This window comes from Macrotis lagotis, chromosome 1, assembly GCF_037893015.1.
Source record: "Macrotis lagotis isolate mMagLag1 chromosome 1, bilby.v1.9.chrom.fasta, whole genome shotgun sequence".
NCBI classification, from domain to species: Eukaryota; Metazoa; Chordata; class Mammalia; order Peramelemorphia; family Peramelidae; genus Macrotis; species Macrotis lagotis.
The window spans coordinates 355343452-355367324 of record NC_133658.1 but is presented as its reverse complement, the minus strand read 5'-3'; the positions used below and the strand labels follow the sequence as shown (position 1 = coordinate 355367324).

Sequence of the window (23873 nt, the reverse complement as noted above, 5' to 3'; positions counted from 1 at the left end):
GCCGCGAAACCCGCCCCGAGGGGAGCCCGTCACGTGAGCCGCGCGCCTGCCGGGGCGGGGGCGGGGCCCCTCACGCGGCGGCGCACCCCGGACGCCGATTGGCCGCGCCGCACGCCAGCGGGAGGACGCCGGGCCTCTCTCCGCCCTCCTCGCGTCCGGCCCCGCCCCCTCGCTCCTCCCGGCGCCCTCCCCCGCTCCGGCGCTCCTCGCCCGCTGAGCTGAAGGGCGCCCGCAGTGGGAGCCGGCCGGGGCGGGCCGCGGGACCCCGCACAGGGAGGCTCCGCTCCCTGGCTCCAGGCCCGGCCCAGCGCCGGCGCGGACGGACGGACGGACGGACGTGGGGAGGATGAGCGGCGGGAGGCGGAAGGAGGAGCCGCCGCAGCCGCACCTGGCCAACGGCGCCCCGAAGGGCTCGGCCTGGAGCAAAGCGCTGCGGAGCGACGCGGCCTGGGAGGACAAGGTACGGCGTGCGGCGGGGACCCGCCCGCCGGGGGCGCGGCGCGGCCGGGCCGGGCCTCCTCCGCGGCCGCACGCGCCGGCCTGCCGCACGCCGGGCCCGGGAGCGCGTGTGGCCGCGCGGGGCCGGCCGGCCTGGCGCGGGGCCGGGGTCCTCACCGCCGCGCAGGTGCCCCGCGTGGGCCGCGCAGCAGGCGGCCGAGGGGCGCCGCACTCCACCCCCGCCCTGTGCTTAGTGGAGGAGGGCAGAGCCGGCGGGGCCCAGGGAAGCCCTGCCCGGCCCCGGGCGCGCCTCGCCGCGGGCCGCCCGACGGGCCCCCGGCCCCCTTAGCGAGCAGAAGCCTACGCCGCCAGTCTTCTCTCCCCCGACCTTTTTCTCCTTCAGGTAAAAAGAAAGTACAAGCCGCTTCCGTTCAGCCTCTTGCCGCAAAGTGGAGGCACTTCACCCTCCTGGTTCCTCGTCTTTTTTTTAAGTTTTTGCGAGGCAAATGGGGTTAAAGCGGCGTGCCCAAGGCCACACGGCTACGTCATGATTAAGTGTCTGCGATGGGATTTGAACCCAGGTCCTCCTGACTCCAGGGCCGGTGCTCTCTCCCCTGCGCCACCTAGCCGCCCCCTGGTTCCTTAACAGTGTATTTGAACTGTACCACCTGTAACCGAATACAGTACCCTAGAAGAGGGCATGAATGAAAGCAACTTGGGTGTGAGGCTCTTGTTGGGAGACACGTGGGATGTAGAATTCTGTCACTTCGGAAGCATTAGATAGAGGACCCGTTAGGCTTATGAGGGAGGGGGAAAGGGAAAGAAAAACGTTACCCCGGTATTAAGTGACAATGAGGAGCCCGGTCACACTCGTGTCTGTGAATGTGTGAAAGATGGTATATGTATAGGAAGATTTGGGAGGGGCAGCTAGGTGGCACAGGGGAGAGAGCACCGGCCCTGGAGTCAGGACCTGAGTTCTCCCCATATTTGTCATTGTGTGGAGCATCAAAATAAGATACTACAAATCTGAAGAGAATAAAGAATAAGCAATAGGTTATGGTTATGGTTAACATTTCTCCTTTTCTCCATTCCTCAAAGCTGACAAGGTTGGGGTTGGGACTGGGGTATGTACCAAAATGGACTCTACTTTTATTTTTTTTACTATGTCTGAGACTTACAGAGCTGGGCCGTGTCATTTTGAGTCTATATCCATATTCTCTTGGTTTTCCTGGATCCTTCTTTGGATTCCATTTCTGACCCTCTCAAGACTTTACTTTGGCTCCACAGCCCTGGCAGACTGCCATTAGCCTAGGTTTCTGGGTCACACTGCTTTTGCCCTGATTACTAGAAATAGGGTTACAACATTTAGGCCTTCATCTGACCTAACTTGTTGGATTCTGCCCACCTCTTGCAAAATCTAGAACCACTTGTTGGTTATCACCTCTTTATTGCCTTGTGCAACTTTCTAGATAGTTGGCTGTGTGACTTTTGTACCTAAGTACAGATGAGAGGCTAGAAATTTTCATATCCTTCTAGAGCAGATCTCTCCTTTTTCATGTCTTTAAACGTGATAAGTTCCTTTTATTTATGTTTGTTTTGGCACCAGCCTCCAGTGTCTTCCTCCTTTAATATATGTATGTGTCATCCCCAGTAGAGAATGAGTAAGCCAGTTGTACCTGGCAGAGTCTCCATTTAAGGAGCTATACAGTCAATTGTCAAATCTTATCAATTAATTCTAAGTCTCCTTTGCTTTATACTCTTGCACTAGTCTCCTCTAATTGGTCACCATCTTCCAGTTTCATCTTTTTCCAATCTGTCCTCCAAGCAGCTATCAAATTGAAAGTCCTAAAATGGAAATCTGACTGTTTCACTCCTGCCCAAAAATCTGTGATGGCTTCTTATTGCCATCATTCCAACTCCAAATCTTATATTCCAATGATGATCGTATATCCTAGGGCTTCTTTAGTAGGGAGGAGATCTAACAGATATTCAAACTCGAAAATTTGGAAATTGTATTGTTACTAGGTATCAATGTTGGTAATCAGTAAATATTTAAGAAGTAATGTAATGAGCAGAAATATGATGAATCTTGCCCATCCATTATCCATTGGAAATGGATAGCATTTGCTGCATGACTATTCACAAAGTAAAAATTTCCCCTCATAAATAATACATCTCATGTTAGCTTCATAAAACTGGAATTAGCCTTCTTTGAAAAGAAACTTGTCCTTGGGGAAGTTTGTATCTGATATTAAACAAATATCAGTATTCTTTATGTTGTTGAACCATTACTGATTTGGTGTATTCTTCAAAGTTTAGCTGTTCTTTCCTTGGTGTGTGTTTTAGCCTACCTGTGCACATCTTTGACCTAAACCTTTATATTGGTCTTCATTTCAACAGATTAGGCTGAGTTAACATCTTTAGAGATTTAACCTGATAATACGGCAGTATGGAATCCTGTTGGTTGACACTGCATAGTTTAATTCTATAAAACTTCAGATCTGTACAAGGTATCTAAAGGCCAGATTTCCAGCATATAAAAGAACTGATTTTCTGACTTTTTCTTCTAAGGCTGGAAAGAGTTTATTAAATGTGTTGCCACCATTTTAGCAGGAATTCTTATTGAATCCATACCTTAAGTAACGGTTTTCTTTTGTTTTTTTCTTAATCCCCTACTGTTTTTCCTCAGTGTCATGGAGCTAAATTACTCAACCTTGAATTATAGAAATGTTGGCATTTACAACTTGTATATTTGTGCATCTAGTTGATTTTATGTGTGATTATCGTACATTGCCTTAATGATCTCACATGACAGTTGAATATCAAAATTTGTAAGTCATCCTAAGAGTTAAGAATTGTAATACCCAGCATGTAAGGAAAAAATAAAAGTGCTTCATGTAAACTGGAAAAAAAAGTAATGTGTTGCCAGTAATAGCAATATTATATGATGATCAGCTGTGAATGGCTTATTTATTCTCAGCTATAACAATGATCCAAAACAGTTCTGAAGGACCCCCCTTTTTTTTTTTTAGGTTTTTGCAAGGCAAATGGGGTTTAGTGGTTTGCCCAAGGCCACACAGCTAGGTAATTATTAAGTGTCTGAGGTCGGATTTGAACTCACATCCTCCTGACTCCAGGGTCGGTGCTCTATCCTCTGTGCCACCTAACCACCCCTGAAGGACTTATTTTTAAAAAAAAAATTTATTTAAGGTAGTGGGGTTAAGGGTGACTTCCCCAGGGCAGCTAGGTGGCACAGTGAATAGACCACCGGCCTTGGAGTCAGGAGTACCTGGGTTCAAATCCAGCCTCAGACACTTAATAATTACCTAGCTGTGTGGCCTTGGGCAAGCCACTTAACCCCATTGCCTTGAAAAATCTTTTTTAAAAAAAGTGACTTCCCCAGGATCACATAGCTAGGCAATTATTAAGTGTCTGAGGTCACATTTGAACTTGGTCTTCCTGACTTCATGGCCTGTGCTCTATTCACTTTGTCATCTAGCTGGCCCTGAAGGACCTATGATGAAAAATGATCCCCACTCTGGAGAAAGAATTGATAGAGTATGAATATAGATTAAAGCATACTTTTTTAAAAAACTTTATTTTCTTGTTTTTTTGTCTTTTTTTTACATATAACTAGTATGGAAATTATTATGCATGAATTATGGAAATTATGCATGACTATGCATACTCTATAACAAATTGCTTGTCTTCTCAAGGAAGGCGAAGGTGGAACTCAAAAGTTTGAAAGTTAAAAATTGTATTTTCATGGATTTGAGGAAAGAAATTTTTTTTAAAAGTAATGTATTGAAACTATAGGGGCAGCTAGGTGGTGCAATGGATAGAGCACCAGCTCTGGAGTCAGGAGGATGTGAGTTCAAATGTGACCTGAGACATTTAATAATTGCCTAGCTGTGTGACCTTGGGCAAGTCACTTAACCCCATTGCCAAAAAACTACTTATAAAAGTTTCAAAAGGAATGTATAAATAACCCTATCTTGGGGGCGGGGAGGGAGACTTGTTTCCCTCAATATGTCTGTATACATATGATTCTGTCAGGAATATAAATTCATCAGCCTAACTTGAAGCTCTCCACAGTCTGACTCCTTATCTTTCTGATTTTATTATTACACCCTTCATACATTCTCCATACCAAATTGGCCAGCTAGATATTCCCCATAAAGGATGTCCTGTATTCCTGCAAATGGTACCCCATACCTGGAATGCATGCCCTCCTACCTTTGTCTTACAGAATTTTTAATACTACACCTCAGGTAACACATCCTACACAAGACCTTTCATAGTATTCTGATATCTCTTCCTCATTAACATTGTTTCTCTCAAAACTAATTTGCATATAACTATTTACTTATGAATAGTTCTATAAGCCCCTTGAGGGCAGGACATCTTTATATTTCCTTGACCTGTCCCAGTGCCTTCCACATAGAAGACACATTGACTTGAAACGGAATCTGCCTAGGTCTTCCCATTCATTTCCTACTTTATGTACAAAGACTAGAAGCCGGATGAGATGTATCCATGAAATCTAAAATACTAAATATTCTTAAAATACTTCTCATGTGCCCAATAAAATTGTCCTTAGCTACTAGGGCTAATCACTATATTCCTTTTGTAAATTTTATAAGTAGTCTCTCCAAACTATTTCTAAAAACTTGATTGATTCTTTGGCTTTCATTTGTACCAACTCTCTTGGAGGAAATAGTTATAAAATCCTGACATTTCTGGGTTTGAAGATTTGGTCCCTCCTGTGCACAACAGGAGGCCTTATGCTATGTGATTGTCAAAGAATCATAGAGTTAGAGCTTGGGAAGAACAATCTCCTTATTTTACAGATAAGGAAACTGAAGTCCCAAGAGGTGCCTAAGATCTCACAGCAGCACAGGCAGTATTGGAAGCCTGCCTATCTCCCATGAAATCATCATTCTCTCCAGGCTGTTTGCTTGGCTTGTTGCAAATCAAGGATGTTCAGGCTCTAATTCAACCTATTTGCCTTTTCCACAGGATGAATTTTTAGATGTGATCTACTGGTTCCGACAGATCATTGCAGTTGTTCTGGGCGTCATTTGGGGAGTGGTGCCACTGAAGGGCTTCGTGGGAATAGCAGTGTAAGTCATGAGTTTCTAACATGTCATAGTCTCCCTCATAGTAAAAACCTCCATCTTACAGGGTTAAGAAAAGCAGTTTGTCAGTTTTAAAACCTATAGAAATATGAGCTTCTATGGTGTCCACTTTGGACAGCTGAATCTTTGCCTTGGCAAGAGTTCTTTAAGGAGCTTAAGGTAGAGGAAGTTGTACCCTCAGTGTGTATTACTGTGTTGTCATCCCTTGTTAAATAGAGAAATGTCGGTGTCAGCCCTGCCAGAGCCAGCCCCTGACTCTCAAAATACTAATGGATAAATCTGGTCCTGATATGACTAGCTCATTTGATTCATGAGTTTCTAAGAATATTTTCACCTGGCTTTAAGACAGACTACTGTCATACATTCATTTTTTTGATCTTTATAGCAGCCCTCTTATATTATGTTATCTTTCACATTTTTCAGTAAGGAAACTAAGGCTCATGATCATTAAGTGAGCCTAGAACTCAGGCTTTCTGCTGACTCTCCTGTTTCTATGTCTCAGGCTTCTGTCAGCCCAAAGTGTCATCATTATATCATCTCAGGGATGCCAGTCAAACACCCTCAATGACATGGTAGATCGTCTTCAAGTTGCTATGGCAGAAAAATGAATTGTCCTGTAGCTAGCTAGTTAGTTGGATCACAGACTGTAGATAGACAGTTTTATTGCTCTTTTCTTGAAACCTTTCCAACTTGGTAGAACTTGCCCAAGCTAAATCTCCATTGCATTTCTCATTGCCTTGAAGGACCCAGGGCATTTCCATGCTGGAATGATGCTTCACAGTACAAACTGAATGGAAGGAAGGCCTCAACTGTTCCTCCCTCTCCCTGAGGAGAGTCATGAATAAGTCATGAATATTTGTTGATTGAGTATCTGACTTTACTTGCAGTATTCTTTGGATTTTTTGCAAGGCAATGGAGTTAAGTGACTTACCCAAGGTCACAGAGTATTAAGTGTGTGAGGCTGGATTTGAACTCAGTCCTCCTGATTCCACAGTCGATGTTCCATCCACTTCACCACCTAGTTGCCCCTATTTGCATTATTCTTAGAGCAGTTTCCTCACTATATGTGCCCCCAGACCTACTCTAGACTGTTCATTATAGAGCCATCCTTCCCAGTTAAGTGACTGCTGCTACCAGGAACTAACATTTTATTTTTGGATTGGACCTGTGACTTCAATGGTGTGGAGAAATCTTAGGGAAGAAATTAGCTCTACCAAGGCAGAGTACAATGGTTCTGCAATTTATAGTCTTTGAAAGTTTCCTGAGGAGAGACTAAGGGACTTCTCAGGTTCATAAAGCCAGTATGTGAGAGGCAGCACTTGAACCTAGGTCTTCCTGACTCCAGCGATAATTCTTGATCTGTCATGCCCTATTGTTTGGTAACTCATCTTACCCCAGAAAATATAAAGTATCTTTGGGTTTGAGGGTGGTATTAAAGTACTCTTTTAAAAAACTATGGAAGGTACAAATTAACTCTTCAGATACTCCAAGCCCTCACTTTCAGTCTCCTTGCCCCATTTAGGCTTTCTGAGGGAGAGAAAGCAAAACCAGATGAGTGAAAATGCTAATGAGCAATGAATTGGCCCTGAGCCCAGCCTTGGAAGAGTGGAGGAAGGAGAATCAGAACAAGAGGAAGTGGCTGATCTTCAGCTATGTGAGGTCAGGTCTCTAGGAAAGGAGATAACTCTGGTGTTAATCCAGGTTCTGTATAAAAATGTCACCAGATTTTATTTAGAACTTTGCAACTGACAGGTACATTATATTATCTCATATCCTTACAACTTAGGTTTAAACCTTGCCTTCACTGATTTCTATTATGAGACCTTAAGAGAGGTCACTGAGTTTGTTTCCTCATCTGTAAAATGGGGGTAATAATTCTTGCCCTGATGCTATGAAAATCAAATTAATATACAAAACACTTTGCAAATGTAAAGGGCTATATTAATGTGAAGTTTTTCTAGACTTTTGCAAGGCAATGGGGTTAAGTGGCTTGCCCAAGGCCACACAGCTAGGCAATTATTAAGTGTCTGAGGTCGGATTTGAACTCAGGTACTCCTGACTACAGGGCCAGCGCTCTATCCACTGCACCACCTAGCTGCCCCTAATGTGAAGTTATAATCAGTATTATTTACCAGGCATTATTATTCCTATTTGTCAAGTAAGAAAACTGAGACCCTCAAGACATTAAATATTTTTCTTAAAGTCTCATAGATAGCAAGTGGCAGATGGAGGACTAGAACCTTGTTTTCTGATGTTTAATGATGCTAGTGTTCTTTATATCTAATGGAATAAGTTCAGCTATTAGAACAATTACTTTTTCTTTGAAATAAATGATAAAAAACAACCCCGATGAATGTAAGGAATTAGCAGAATAGAAAATAAGCCTATTCTTGGCTTTGATTAGACCAAATGAGATAATGTTATTATATTGCCTTACTTCAGGATAACCTTCCCTTTACTGTTCTGCCAGTATACTAGATATACTATGCCTACAGAGCACTGACTTGCCTACAAAATAGGTTCTTTCACTCCCTTGGCTTAAAATTCTCAGGAAAGACTATAGGAAATGTTGAGTGATTTATACAAAGCAATGTGTTTTTCCTCAGCCTGAGCTGGCCTCTCCTACTTGCTTGACTTTTTGTTTCTGCCTATCACTTCACATCTTTACCTGACTTAGTTCAGGGTTAAGGGGGAGGGTTGAGCTCATAAAAATTGCCTTTAAGATCAGGATCTCCTGGTATTTCTCATCCATCACATCATAAAAATGTTTTTAAATGAAAATACTTATCTCAGCTCCCTCCAGTCACTTGAGCTAAATAAAGTAGGTAATCCTGCTTCATTGGGAAACTGTTTAGATCTTGTCCATTTCCAGAATTGAGAGATTTAGTCTAGTGATCCAATGGACTGATGCTCTGCCAACTCTATACTGAATTTTGTTGTTAAATGGTCACTCTTAAAATAGTGACTAGTCAAAAACTCATTCTAAAGCAAGAGTCTCCTTATTGTCTCTTGAGAAGCCAGGTTTATTAATGTGTTTTCATGCATGTTCACTGGAGTTGTCCATTGTCCTTCGTGAATGGGTCCAACCCCACCACCTCCTTCCTCTCCAGGAATCCTTGCCTTGTTTCAGTATTTAGCATTTTTGTGTATTTAGTTCCTGTCTCCATATAGACTTGGCTTCTTGAACAGAAACATGTCATTTTCCATGTCTTTCCCACAGTGATCTGGCATAAGGACACAACACATAACAAGCTTTAATCACCTAGCATGCATCTGGGTAGATTTTTTTCTCCTGTTGCTAAATCATGTAGGGAGATTATAAAAGAATTAGACTATTTTCAATAACCATTTGTTGATTGATATATGCTCTCTTCCATTTTGCACTTAAGGAAAATAATTAATACATGAATGTTAATGTGTTTTGTAGTTCCTGAATCAATCCCTGCCCCTGATCAGTTACCAAAAATTAGATGGGCCAGGAGCCTTAAAGCTAAGGTAGAATCACTTAGGATGCAGGAATCTTGGCCTGTCTCTGCCATCTAAGTAGTCTCTGGTTTCTTTGTTCAGTAGGAATGATGTAGGATACCTGAGCGTTTAGTTGCTTTGTCATAGCCTGCAGAAAACCTAACATTGTTGCCTCGTGCCCAATTGGGCAAGCTCAGATCTACTGAGAGGCTTCTATCCGTCATTCTGAGAGATGAACTAAGAGTGGGGTCAGGGGCTGGAATGGCTCCATGGGCACTTTCTTTCCTGCTGCTGCTGAGCAACAAGAAAAGTTCTAAAAGAATTAGGTCATTCTCTGACCAACATTTGTAAAGAAAAAAACCCAGCCCTTTTGAGCAATGCCAAGATTTATGGTGTGGAACTCGTGCTCTTTGTATTAGGACCCCAGGGGTGAAAATGGTAAAAGCTAGCCAGGGATGTTTTATTCCTATTTATTCTGTGAGTAAAATCTCAGAATCTTACCAGGAATTTACCCTCTTGACTTGTACTTCAGGTGGCACCTCTTGACTGCTGGAGGTCTTGTAGGGTCTTTTTAAACTTAGGAGTTTTTGAAGTTGTTGTAAGGGCTATCTGTAATTAGCACTTGTATGTTCTTAATTTTCTGAATTGTGGTGAAGTTTAATGTATCTCCCCTTTTCAGATTCTGCCTGATCAATGCTGGAATCTTGTACCTCTACTTCAGCAGCTTCCAACAAATTGATGAAGAAGATTATGGTGGGACGTGGGAACTCACAAAAGAAGGTTTTATGACGTCTTTTGCATTGTTTATGGTAATTATTTCTCTCTTCAAGCAGTAGTAGATTCTGATTATTCTGATAAATTAAAATTCTTTGTTTTTAGGTTCGGAAAGGATTTCTCAGGTCATCCAGATCAACCCTATCTTTCTAATGGATAAAATTTTTCTATGGGTAGTCCTGACCAAAGTAGCTTGTCCCCCTCCTCAAATCCCTCCAGTGAACACATCAACTTAGAAATGAGCCCATTAGCTCATTCCATTGTTAGGCAACTCTTATTTTAGTTGCCTATATATTTTAGGCTGAAGTCTGCCTTCCTGTAATTTTTATCCATCAGTCCTAGTTCTGCCCTCCAGGGCTAAGAAGAACAAGCTAATCTCTCATCCCTTAGAGATCTTATCTCCCCTACATCTTCTGTTCACCACACTCAGTAACCAGAGAGTGTTCTAATGATTTCAAACATTTTCTATCCTAATCATCTTCCCTTAGGTATAACGATAGTTTGTCTATGTCTATCCTGAAGTGACACCCAGATTTATAAACAATATACTCCAGATGGGGTTTGACCAGAGTAGAGAACAACAGGACTATCATGTTTTCTAAACACTAGACTTCTATTACTGTCACCTAGGGTTCTATTATTTTTTTGATATACCACATCTCAGTACTTTAGGAATCACATGACTTGCCACAAGTTATAACAGCTCTAAGAGCTTTTTACAATTCATTTTTTATTGTTTACTATGTTCATAGTAGTTTAGGTTTTTAAATATTGGGATACAAATATAAAGGGAGACATTCTTTCCTCAAAGGACTTACATTCAAATGCTCTATTCAAGCATTTGACTTGAGTGCTTCTGATTTCCACCATTTCAGATTCTCAAAGGCACCTATATACGTGTGTGTGTGTGTGTGTATACCCTTTTATGTTTTGTTTTCAGGTTCAAGTCTTGGCTCTTATGCCTACTTGGTGGTATGAGTAGTACTTAGATGTGAGGTTTGCCTTCTTCTCCCATAGTAGTCTACAACCTTCCATTCTGAGCATGGTCTCCATCAGTTATCTTGATACCCCTCCTTGTAAAATGTTAGCTGACACCTGTGATTCTTTAACTACATCAACAGTACCTAATTTATCTACCAGGGACAGTGTTTGGTCGATATTTTGCCACAACTCTAATCCTAGGTAGCTGCTCCCTTTGCTACTTGACTCTTCCTCGGCTGCTATAATTTTTTAATTTGCCTGAGCACAACATAACTAGGAGATTGAACTGAAGGAAAAAAAAAAGACTAGAGAAGGCTAGATTCAGTAGTCCTTCCCGGTTTCTATGTTTCAGTGATGTCCAATATTGAGAAATGGAAGGTTTTTGGATTGCTTGCATCATTAGCACATTTGATGGAGATCTGAGACTATTTCTTTTAAAATTCACCAAAATTTAAAAACTTATTAAATTTCTTTAAAAACTTTGTGCATTGGGCAGCTAGGTGGTGCACTGGATAGAGCACCGGCCCTGGAGTCAGAAGAACCTGAGTTCAAATCCAGCCTCAGACACTTACTAATTACCTAGCTGTGTGGCCTTGGGCAAGCCACTTAACCCCACTGCCTTGAAAAATCTAGAAAACCAAAACAAAAAATACTTCGACATTAATGCTAAATTATGTGGTCTAAACATGAGACTCAAAGGGGCAGCTAGGTGGAATTGCCTAGCTGTGTGGCCTTGGGCAAGTCACTTAACCCCATTGCCTTAAATAAAAAAAAGAATGAAGGACAACATGAGACTCGGAGAGCTCAAGAGATTTATCTAAAATCACACAGGGAGTAAGCAACTGGAGTAGATTTTAAATCCAGACTCTTCTTTCCATTGTGTCCCACTGTCAGAATTCATTGATTTCTAATCTCATGGCATCATAATTCTCTTACACACTTAAAATATCCTAACTTAAGTGGAAAGAGTATGCTGAATTTGTAGTCTGAAAACATAGATTTGTTTTCTGTCTTGGTCACTTAGGAATAGTATGGCTCAAGGAAAGTATCCTTACTTCTCTAAGTTTTGTTCCAGCTGGGCTAGCTGATAAAACATTTGTAAGATTGTGATTTAGGGGGATGATGTTCTCAAACACAATGGAAACTTCTTAACAACTTTTTTCAGTAACTTGATTTGTGGAGTAAAGTTGTTCCACCTAACCAGTTAGAGACATTGGAACTCTGATTCTCTCAGAAGCTTCCTATCAGGGAGGTTTACTTCCCCAGGAATAGCATCCTTATTTCTTTCACTCTGCTCCCTGCCACTCCTGAAATCTCCTTGTGTCTGACACATAATAAGTACCCAGCTGTGTGACCTTGGGCAAGTCACTTAACTTCACTGTCTTGCAAAAACTTAAAAAAAAAAGATGGCCTGGTAGGATTAATCTTTGCTCCTTGTGTCTCCTTTTAGGTTGTTTGGATCATCTTTTACACTGCCATCCACTATGACTGACAGGCTGCAGCCCACCCCAGCTAGCACTGTTTACTCAAAAGGACATTCTAATCACAGGCCAGAAACGTGCCAGTGGTCAGGGGCATTTCGGCCACAAGGAGATTGTGATGCCCATTCTCCCAAACTGAGAATCAGTGCGTTGGTTACCAGTGTTTTCTACCAGTGTCGTGTCTTGGAACTTTTAAATGAGCCATCCCTATTTTGAAAGCATTACTGAACTGTTCCATCACGACCATTGTCCATGCCTTTATTGACTACCCATCACTAATACCTGTTGGATGAATGGATCTAGTGATTTCATTTATCTTAGGATCTGAATGAAAGGTGAAATTGTCTCGTCTTCCTCGGCTGTCCATCAGACACACAATTTTAAAGATATCAATGGCATTTTATGGTGTTTTGAGTTGTTCTTGGACAAAGCATGGCAGAATGTGTGTGGTTCATAATACAGAACATGTCTGATAATTTCCATTGTAAAATGTTTTAAGAGAACTTGAATAAACCGGATCTTATTAACAGATCTCAGTCTTTGATTGAAAGTTTGAGGGGCTACCATCAGCTATTCAAGAAGGGGTTTGTGGCTAGTATCCTGATCAGGGTTGCCCAGCTGACTTGGTCTCTCTTGACTCGGACCTTCCTCCTCATTCTTAGCACTCTGCCAGATTTGAATTTTGCCTCTTCCCTCTTAAAGTTTTATAATGTGACCTGGATCAAGCTTTGGGTAGAATAAAATTGGTGAGATAGTCATTTCCTTACTTTAGGATATGAAATCCTACAATTAGGCAGTGACTCTTAAAAAAAGCCTAGATGACGCCTCAGGTGATAGCAATTGCATTTCTGCCCACAAGGTGGCAGAAGAACCTATGATTAAGGCTAGTGATATGATCACCTCCATCTCCCCCAGCTCAAAGGACACTGATGGAAACTGGCCCAGAGGAGGAAGGAGGAGACAGAGCAGAGATGATAGATGAGTCCCAGAGATAGGGCAATGAACAAAAACAAGCAGGAACAGGCCACAGATGGAGCAGCTTAGCAGGGACAGTGTAGAAGGGAGCCATCTGCTAAAGAAGAATAGGACTGGCATTCTTTTAAGGGACAGAAGTTACAGGCCTAGCAAGTTAAAGATTTTTACCATAACATCGGGGCAAGTTTTTATGTTTTGTTGAAACTTGTCCACTTTGATTCTTAGGCAGTCTTCTTGGTGCTTGTGTCAAATCAGGAACCCTATGGGAAACTGGCTACTCATTCCACTAGGATGGGGAGAGCCCAAAGCTTTCAAGAAGATGGAGAATTTTTGATTGAAAGAATTGGAGTCAACACCCAGGGAGTGATTTTATTCTTTCTGTCTTAAGTTGTGGTACTGTTCCAGTTAAGTAATCATGAATCAAGAGAAGGCTACAGTCCTCTGACTGGGCAAATTCTAAGTCCCATTTTGGGAGGCTCCCCCCCCAATCTATGCAGCCACATGAGAAAAGGAAATGCCCTTAAAGGAAGGTCTGCCCAGAGTCCCTGCATATCATTTTCCCAAAGTCAATAGAGGAGAGGGACACAAGAAAACCTCTTCAAAGGACTTGGCCCTAATTCTATTTCTTATTCCTCTGGTCACTGATGTCCAGTGATGGATCCTCAGTCATGCTGAGATAGGTGCCGATTGCCTCTCGGAGCCCCACACTAATAGGACAAGTGTCGCCTGAGGAGGACACCTCTGACAACAAGAGGGAGCTGTATAGAAGGAAGAGAAAAGAAGATCAGGCACCATTGATGTCTTCCATATGCTTCACATTTCATGTCACTTAAATTTTGCTCTTATTAAGGCCCAGGAATCTACTATGGTTCTCCACTGTCCAAAATACACCTTTTCATCATCTGGTCTTCTCTTTCCCATCCAATTTGATCTCTCATCCCTCATCATGCTCCTAGCCAGGCAAGTCAACAAACATTGATTATTTGCCACAAACTGTGCAATGTCTCATTTTTCTCTAAAAGATTTCCCATGGGTAGCTGGATAGAGCACCGGCCCTGGATTCAAGAGGACTTGAGTTCAAATTCGGCCTTAGACACTTAATAATTACCTAGCTGTGTGACCTTGGGCAAGTCACTTAATCCTATTGCCTTGCAAAAAAAATTAAAAATAAAAAAATATAAAGATTCTCTCTTACACTAGTCCAGATTTGGAATGTCTTCTTTCTCCACTTAAGTAATTTCTTTTTGCCCCTTTAAGACTGAACTCAAGAACTGACCTCACTTCAAACAAGTCTTCCCTAACTATTCTAGCACCTCATAGTGTTTAGCACTGATTCTATTCCTTTGGATTATTTCCTGCAAATAAACTCAATTTCCCCATCTAGATTCCTAGGATTTGATACCTCCTTCAGCCTCAGAGATAGCCTTGCAGTCAGGAGTGCCTCTTACCTGTCCACTTCTTTCCAATTGAGAGCTGGTCTCTGGACAGTCACTGGTGGAGGGATGTTTTTCAAAGGAAGCACTTGATGAAAGGCACAGGGCTCCTTGAGCAGGGAGCAAAGGTCATCTGCCATCTCTGTAGAAGAGCTAATCCAAGTCAGTCACCCAGATGCTGCATTCCCACCCGGTTTAGCCATCATCCATGCCCTAGGCCAAGGGAAGTCCTGCTTGGGCCTGACTGCATCATTTTCAATATCCTTGCTCCAGGACAAGGAATCTGAGTCATAATATCAGTTTTGTAGTAGAATCAGACCCAGCCTGGGGATCAGGCATAGGTTACTGTAATCCTAACTCTGCCACTGACTTCACTGTCAGTGGGTATTTTGAGCGGTATTTTGATTTTTAAGGATCTCTTCCAGGTCTGACAGACTAAAACAAATGATTATTATCACTCACTATTTATATATTAGATATACAAAGGCAATATGGAGTTAGAAGGAATACCACTGGTCCTCCTTCCTCTAAGGATACTTCCACCCCCACACAACAAACAGATCTAGAACAAGACCAGAGGTCCCCTGAAATATGAACACTGGAGAAAGGTCTGCTAAAACCTTCCTTGCCGTTAAGGTGGTCAGAACTGGGAACTCAGTGACAGAATGTGAATTAGAAGGACCCTTGCAAGTTCTCTAGTCCAACCCTCTCATCCTATAGAGGAGTAAACTGAGGCCCAGAAAGGAGAAGAAAATAGTCCCAAGTCAATCTATAGTGTCTATATAATACTTTGAGAATTGCAAAGTACTTTATGTATGTTATTTGTTCTCAAAAGAACTCTTATGAGGTAAGTGGGGAAAATGAACTAAGTGTCTAAGGGAAGTATTTGAATTCATAGTTTCAATAACTCTAGGTGATATAGGGCAGACCCAGAATTAAAACCATGGTATCTGAAATCCCAAGTCTAGGATTCTGTCCACATCTTATGTTTCTCAATAGATTTTCCTGGAAGAAAGGGAAGGGGACAGACTGCATCTGGCTGGAACAGTGTCCAAGGTCTTTCCTTCCCTCTTCTGTGTCCAAGGATATCCTGACCAACCAGCTCCAAACACTGGATAAATCCCCTGTACCTGTGTAATAGTCCACCAGGGCCTGGAGTGAGGGGAAAGTGAGCCGGGGAGAGATGTAGAACCATCCATTCTCCAGGCGATGAATCCTGTAGTGTCTGACTACATCCCGAGAAGTAGGGCGACTCAGCCTCACGGACAGGGAGTAAGCATCTGTAGGAGGTAAGGTGAAGGAGGAAGCCCCTGAGATCCGCAGGGAACCTGAGATCCTTAGCCTTCTCCAGCTAGCTACAAAAATGCCTCCAAGCCCTGATGAGTAGCCCAGGGACTGCTCACCTTGGGTAGACACAGGTTCAGAAGGGGCAGGGGAGGGAAAGGAGCCATGACTCGGTCCTTAACTGAAGACCATGAAGAATTGGATGTGATTATGGGGAAAAGAGAGTTTGGGCTAGAGCTGTTCTGTCAACCGGTCAACTAATATTTATCAAGCATCTACTGTGGGCTAATTGTGCTAAGCTCTGGGAAAAGAAAGGCAAAACCAAACCAAAAAAACAAACCCCAAAGTGCTGAATGAAATAAAATTTTGAAGAAAACTTTCTGATATTGATTTTAGAGCAAAGGTTTTGAATGTCCCCCACCAAGTTTTGGATATTTGGGAGAAGAGAAGCCTGTTCCCCAGTTATAAGTCACATCCCTAAGGAAACCAAATAAAATATTTAAAAAAAAAAAGAATAAGGTTATGCCAAACTAAAAAAAAGTCTATGTTCTATGAGAGGCCTCTAGAGATGGAATATAAAGAGGAATACAACATCCTAAAGTTTAATACCAATTACTATTTTATAAATGGGGAAACTGAGATCATGCTCTTAAAGATTTTCTTGCTTTTTCCAGTCTAAATCTAGACTCACTGTTCACTATGTCCAGTGAGTAATTGGTGGTTGTAGTTTCTCAATGGTTACTTCAGCACTTAGGAAAGTTTCCTTCCCTCTCCATCCCCCTTTAAAAGTTTTACTCATATGCTTTGTCTTTACCTCTCTCCATCCCCTGAACTTAACCCTTGTAAGAAAGTAAAACCATCAACAATAATTAACGACATGAACCTTTTCTGACAGGCAATACTTCAGAGTCCACCACTTCTCTATCAAAGGGGGAGGCGTAATTACATTCTGAGTTATTCCTGAACCAACATTGGTCATTATATCACCTCTTCATTTTCAGAATCCCCTCATAGGTTTTTACTCTTAGTGTTTCCCATTCTTGAATTTCTGGGCAAAAGACCTAATTTTGTCTACAATTTTAAAGGAAAATTTTATTTTACTTCTCTTGGTTTATCCTGCTCAAACTTTAGAATTATCAGGGTCAGTTTGATACAGCAGATACTTCTTAATTATCCATTTCTGAATTGCATTAGCAACTTTGGATTTTTGAAAGTCTTTTAGCAGTAAGTGTTCAATTGGCCATTGTAGTTGGAAAAGAGCTATGGTCCTTCATTTCTAAAAACATGCACCTTCAGGAAGACAGACACATTAATACACTGTTGGTGGAGTTGTTCCAATCATTTCTTTTTTTTTAGGTTTTTGCAAGGCAAATGGGCTTAAGTGGCTTGCCCAAGGCCACACAGCTAGGTAATTATTGAGTGTCTGAGACCGGATTTGAACCCAGGTACTCCTGACTCCAGGGCTGGTGCTTTATCCACTACACCACCTAGCCGCCCCCCAATCATTTAAAAAAAAAATTAAGTAATTGTGCCCTCAAAGAATTTATTCTTTTTTCTGTTTTGTTTTTGCAAGGTAATGGGGTTAAGTGACTTGCCCAAGGTCACACAGCTGATAATTATTAAGTGACTAAAGCCAAGTTGGAATTCAGGTCCTCCTGACTCCAGGGCTGTGCTCTATTCACTGTGCCACCTAGCTGCCCCTCAATCATTCTTAAAAACAATTTGAAGTTATACCAGAAAAATGGTTGAAGAAAGATTTTAATGCTAACATCCTAGTCCTGGGACATTTGCTCCAAGGAGATTAAAGACCAAAAAAGTGTTCATGGTAGTACCTTTTGTACCAGCAAAGCAAAGTTTGGAGACAAAGTTGGTGTCCATAAAGTAAAGAATGGCTAATCAGATTATGGTATGTTGATTGTAATTATTTTGTCATACATAATTAGGAGTATGCAGAATTCAGAGAGATATGAGAAGACTTACATGAACTAACATAGATTGAAATAAGAAAAAGTCAAACAAAATACACAATCATTACACATTATGTAAATGAAAACGTGAGAATGAAGCCAAGATTAATTTTAATATCTGAGCAGGGATGAAGAAATTCACCTCCTACCTCTCCTAGGAGTCCTAGGAGTGACACCTCCTGGTAACTGTAAAACATTTTCAAGTTTAAAATGTAATATATTTTTTTCTATCACTTTCTTAAGTATAGACAATAAATCAAACATCAAACCATGAAATCATGGTACCTGGCCTATTTCTGAGATGTAAATGTTCTCACTGATAATTTAATAATCATCTAAAGCCAGTACCAGCTGGCTCTGGGACAGCCCTGGAGACAGAGGACTATGGGTACATAATGTTGCAAATGTTATTATCAGTGGGTTTTACTTAATTGCTTTTCTTGGTTAGAAAGGATGGGTCAGTGGGTTTGAGGAAAGGTATTCAGTCGTTTTCAGTTGCATCCAACTTTTCATGACCTCATTTGACACTGAAGTGGATTGCAATTTCTTTCTCCAACTCATGAGGAAACTGAGGCAAGCAGGGTTAAAGTGGCTTGCTCGGGGGTCACACAGCTAGTGAGTCACATCCCTAAGGAGACCAACAAATAAAATATTTTTTTAAAAAAAGAAAAAAGACTTAAATTATGCTGAGTTAAAAAAAAGTCTGTTCTATGAGAGGGCTCTAGAGGTGGAATCTCAGTTATCTTCCTGGCTTCAGACTGGTGCTCTATCCCCTGAGCCACCCATTCCACCTTTGGACAGTTCTAGTTGTTCAGAAGTCTTTCCTGACATGTTGAAATTCCTAATCATTGTTCCTGCTTCTGCCCTCTGGTGCTAAACAGAGCTAGCCTAATCCTTCTTCCACATGACATCCCTGGTTCCCCCAGAATCATGTCCCATTCCTTTAACCCAGGAGCAAGGAATGTCTGGCCCCCTAGCCATTTGGTCTGGCACTGCCATGGCAACTGCAGACAGGACTCGAAACTCAATAAATCTAGAAGCTTTTTAGGGGGTGAATTAATTACATATTTGACCTCATTTAGCAGGTGAATATGTTATAAATATGCAAATGGCCCTTGGGAGAAAAAAGGTTCCCCACCCCTGCTTTAACCAATCCTTACATGGAAGAGACCTGAGGCTCCTCATCATTCCAGTGGCCCTTCCTCTGAATATTCTCCAACTTAACAAAGTCCTTCCTAAACTCTAGTGCCCTAGAATTAGTAAAAATACTCCTAAAATACTGACTTTTGAGTCAAGAGATCCTGGTTCAAATCCTACCTCTTCTCCTTACTGGCCTTGTGAGCCCAAGACAAGTCACTTATCCTTCATGAGTCTCAGCTTTCTTCATCTGTAAAATAAGAAGGGGTGGAACTAGGTCGCCTTAAGAGCCTCTCTGAGTCTGTGAACAGATGTGGTCTGACCAGGCAATGGAACAGTAGGTCTACCACTTCCTTATTCCTGAAAGCGATACCTCTCAAGTTCTCATGAACTATTTTGATTGTCCCACCTCCTGTGAGGCCCAGATCAAATCCTCTCCTCTCTATGAAACTTTGCCTGAGAATCGGCCCTAAGCAATCACTCCTTCCTCTTCGCTGCTGTGGCAACTCTGCTGGTAGAGCCTACTACGTTAAAAAGAAAAAGAATTTGTATTGACTTCCATCTTGAAGCCACCTACATTTCCCATTATACCGTTCCCAATATATTCTTTCCTTCTGCTCCTTCCAAGAGAATCATCCCTTATAACAAAGGATAAAACAAAAAGGGGGAAACACTTCCGCAAAACTAACAATACATCCGCAAAAATCTAACATTATAGGCAATGCCCATCCCCATAGTCCTCAGGCACTCAGAGAAGTCACAGAGATGCCTTCTTGGGTCAATTTTTTTGTGGGGGAGGTCCCTAAGCTTGATTATTGAAGTGGATTCCATTTTGGTTGGTTTGTATTGCTGTTGTTCTCTCCACTAATGTTCCCTCTGCATTTGCGTCATATGTTTCCTCAGGTCCAGGATGGTCTCATGTTTCTCTCCTATCTCCAACTAGCCTGTGTGGGCAGGGCCTATAGCCTGGGTTCTTTTAGCCCACAGGACCTTGCCTCAATCTGGGTGGAATGTACTTGTTGATGCCAACACTGATGATACATGGGGCCCTAGCCTCTGAGGTGATCAGGGAGAGGGTGACCTTGGCACAGCTTTTGAAAATGGTCCCTGAGGAGTCAGAGACTAAGTCAAGGGTCCAGGGCTGGTGTCTGAAGCACTAACAAACTGAAGCAAGTTCACCTGCTGCCCTCATCCATCATTATCTACCTAAGGGTTCTGAACTCTGAGAACAGAAGTGAATGAGTGTATGTGTGTGTGTGTGGGGGGGTATCCAAGGGAGGGAATAAGGATATTATACATTTAAGTATCCAAGCTATAGAAAAGAGAACTCTCAGTACTTTCTCTGGTTTCTCATCTCCCCTTCCAGGGGCACCTTGTCTGCTTGGGGACCATCTGTGAGCCCTTATCTCTCTTTAGTGGCACCTGGGATCTCAGCTAGAGGAGCCCTGTGGTTTCCTGTTTGTATAGTGATTGGTCCCTTGGTACATACACTTACTTAATTCTCTCCCTATCATCCTCCACCCCCACCCCTCCAGCTGTGCAGTCCCATCTCCTCCAGGGCCCCTGACCTGGCAAGAAAAGTGGTTACTGTTGATTTCTAAACAGTCGAGACTCCTCCTCCTATCCCTCAACTCTAAAACAAAAGGTTTAAAAAAGATTTAATAGGGTGAAGAAAGGAATAGAAGCAAAAATGTTAATTTGTAAAAATAGGATTGGTTTTCTGTGGCAAAGCAAACAAATGATGTGAACTAAAGGGCAGTGCCCCAGTCACCAAATTTGATACTAATAATAGCTACTTACTAGGTGCCAGGCACTTTATTGCCTCATTTTATCCTCACAACAAACTTGGGAAGTCAGTGCTATTATTATCTCTATTTTACAGTTAGGGAAGCTGAAGCAGACAGAAGTTAAATGATTTGTTCAGGGTCACACAGTTAATAAATGTCTGAGGTTGGATTTGAACTCAGGTCTCCCCAACTGAGGTGTGCCACCTCACTCCTTCAGTTATCTGCCCCACCCTCTGCTGGTACTTCAAATTCCAGTTAAGATTTATTCCTATATGTTAAGCATAATTATACATGTATAACCTGTATCAGATTATTCACTGTCTTGAGGAGGGGGGGGAGGGAAGAGAGGGCAGTAGAAAAATATGGAACTCAAAATCTTTACAAAAAATGAATGCTAAAAACTAACTTTACATGTAATTGGGGAAAAAATTTAAATTAAAAAAATTATTCCTTTAGAGACTAAAGACTTTAGCATCACCAGTTCTCCTTCAGAATACAAATACCCCAGGAAATGGGGGAGGGAATGTAAAGTCTAGGGACAAAGATAAATGGTCAAAAAGTCAATTATACAAGTATAGATTTGGGGTATGGGGGTTTTAATGACCAAAAGCTTAATATGGACCAATAAAGTGAAACAGCAGCTAAAAAAAAGCTATTTATAACTTTTTTGGGGTGCAGGGCTTAGATATATGATTTCATCAGTCATGGGAACTTTGTAGGTAGAAGTTTCTTCTACTAGCTTTTTCTCGGTCCTCATTCTCCTCTACTCCTTTGTGGCCTTCAATACCATTGATTACTCTCTCCTTTAATACTCCTTCCTTTCCAGGTCTTTAGGACTCCACCCTTCCCTGGTTCTGCTCCTACCTTTCTGACTGCTCTTTTTCTATCTCCTTGACTGGATCCTCCTCCAGATCCTGTCCTCCCAATATAGGTGTCCCTCAAGGTTCTGTCCAGATCCCTCTTCTTTTCTCATAGTATTTCACTTGGTGATCTCCTAGCTCCTATGGATTTATTACCATCTCCATGCTAATGATTCTTAGATCTACTTATCCTGCCCCATACTCTGCTGACCTCCATCTTGCATCTCCAAATGCCTTTCAGAAATCTCAAACTTGATGTCCAGTAGAAAGACATCTTCAATATGTCCAAAATGAAGCTCATTAACTTTTCCCCAAACCCTTCCCACTTTTCCTATTACTGCTAAGGACAACATTATCCTTCCAGTCCCTTAGGTTCAAAACCTAGGAGTCATCCTGGACTTCTCACTGTCTCATTCTCCACACCCAAGCTGCTGCCAAGGCATTTTCCATCACTAGTCTTTTAGAATTGTCCTTGATCATTGAACTGCTTAGAGGAGCTAATTTCCATCATAATTGATCAACATATAATGTTTTTGTTAATGTGAACAATGTTCTCCTGGTTCTGCTCATTTCACTCAGCATGTAAATTCATATAAGGTCTTTCCAGGCTTATTCTGAAGTACCCCCACTTCCCATCACATTCATATACCACAACTTGTTCAGCCATTCCCCAGTTGATGGGCACTCCTCAATTTCCAATTTTTTGCCACCACATAAAGAGCTACTATATTTTTGTACATGTGGTTCATTTCCTCTTGTTTAAGATCTATTTGGGATTCTACAAGGTCTGTATCAAAGGGTTTGCCCAGTTTTATTGCTATTTGGGCTTTATTTCCAAATTGCTCTCTAGAATAGTTGGGTTAGTTCAGTCTGTGCTTTCTTAAGATGAAACTCTGGAGGTTAACACATGTAAGGACAAAACTCAATAGTATTTGTTAATAGCTCAGGTAAATACTGGCCAAGTATTTTGATTAGGCAAAAAGCAACATTAAGGAGTTCTCGGGTCAAAGCTGGAGTAGCAAGAATGAGATCTGGTCACAGGGGAGGAACTAGGGGAGGAAGACTAAGGGATTCCTGGATCAAGAAAAGAATTGGATTTGAGCAGATCACTGCAGGAACCAGAAACAAGGTCAAGATGTATGAAAAGGACTAAACTTGAACCTTCATTCCATCAGTCAATCAATGTTTATGAAGGGCTTACTATATGGTAGGGTGTGAGGCTCTGAGGCTACAAGGAGAAATAATGAAATAATCCCTTCTGCAAGGAGTTTATATTCTAATGGTGACAAGCTTCAGATCATACTAAAACTTTGGGGTCACCCAGTATATAGGCCACCAATATGACTGTGAATACATACAAACATATTCATAATGGTCAATCAAGAAAAAGTTCTCTGCATTGCAAATCAGGTAGATTGTGTGGGTTGGGGTGGTATATACTTCTAGTTGTCCTAAGTTCTTTTCCTATATTGGAAGCATAGACCCCACTTCACTACAATTCTGGAGTAGCCTTCAGGGAAGTTGGGGCTCATTTTAGGGGTTGTTTGCTTGAGTCCCTCCCAACTCTTCTGAAGACACAAGCATAGAGAGGGTGGACAGAAAAGGAAAGGAAATATTCTGACTATTTATGGTCTTATATGGAAGTCCTTGGTGGTTTTGCCTTATTGGTTGGATTAAATACAATATGTCCTTTAGTAGATAAGTTGTTAGGTTGTATACTTGCATGGGGAATGAGGGCTCTTCATTTTTCTATGGATATTTAGATATGAGATAAATTTTGATATTCCTCAAAGAAAACACGGGGAGGGCAAAGAACAAATGATTATTGAAAAATTCTCAAGATTGAGCTTAGTTGAAGGCAGAGCTGTCTCTGGTGTGGCTCATGCTGCTTTGTTGTTCTTTTGCACCCAGGGCAGCAGACCCTTCCTCCTGATCTTCAAAGTTGTCTTGGATTGGAAGATTGTTTCACTCAGTCTTTTTTCCCCAATTTTATTTATTTAAGGTAGTTGGTGGGGGCAGCTAGGTGGTGCAGTAGATAGAGCACTGGCCCTGGAGTCAGGAGGACCTGAGTTCAAATCTGGCCTCAGACACTTAATAATTGCCTAGTTGTGTGACCTTGGGCAAATCACTTAACCCCACTGCCTTAAATACAT

General features: G+C 41.8%; 2 protein-coding genes across 3 annotated transcripts in view; one reads left to right on the top strand and one right to left on the bottom strand.

The window, feature by feature from the left end:
* Positions 1 to 186: 186 nt before the first annotated feature.
* On the top strand, positions 187 to 12804 carry RAB5IF (RAB5 interacting factor). Its single transcript, XM_074212025.1, has 4 exons — positions 187 to 460; positions 5458 to 5561; positions 9721 to 9850; positions 12247 to 12804. Exons 1-4 carry the CDS (start codon positions 347 to 349, stop codon positions 12286 to 12288), a joined length of 390 nt encoding a protein of 129 aa, XP_074068126.1. The 5' UTR covers positions 187 to 346; the 3' UTR covers positions 12289 to 12804.
* SLA2 (Src like adaptor 2) overlaps positions 5321 to 23873 on the bottom strand; it is a 49861-nt gene continuing 31308 nt past the window's right edge. For both annotated transcript variants that reach the window (XM_074212017.1, XM_074212018.1), the window contains exons 6-8: positions 15816 to 15965; positions 14701 to 14827; positions 5321 to 14010 (exon numbers count right to left, since the gene is read on the bottom strand). In XM_074212017.1, coding sequence (XP_074068118.1) covers positions 13872 to 14010; positions 14701 to 14827; positions 15816 to 15965 — 416 coding nt within the window. In that variant the 3' untranslated portion in view covers positions 5321 to 13871. The remainder of the gene's footprint in view (positions 14011 to 14700; positions 14828 to 15815; positions 15966 to 23873) is intronic.

Excerpts from the sequence above, each read along its gene's own strand:
- RAB5IF (XM_074212025.1), top strand. The coding sequence starts at position 347 with ATGAGCGGCGGGAGGCGGAAGGAGGAGCCGCCGCAGCCGCACCTGGCC. Across the intron at positions 461-5,457 it reads ACGCGGCCTGGGAGGACAAG|GATGAATTTTTAGATGTGAT; the intron begins GTACGGCGTGCG and ends CCTTTTCCACAG. Across the intron at positions 9,851-12,246 it reads CGTCTTTTGCATTGTTTATG|GTTGTTTGGATCATCTTTTA; the intron begins GTAATTATTTCT and ends GTCTCCTTTTAG.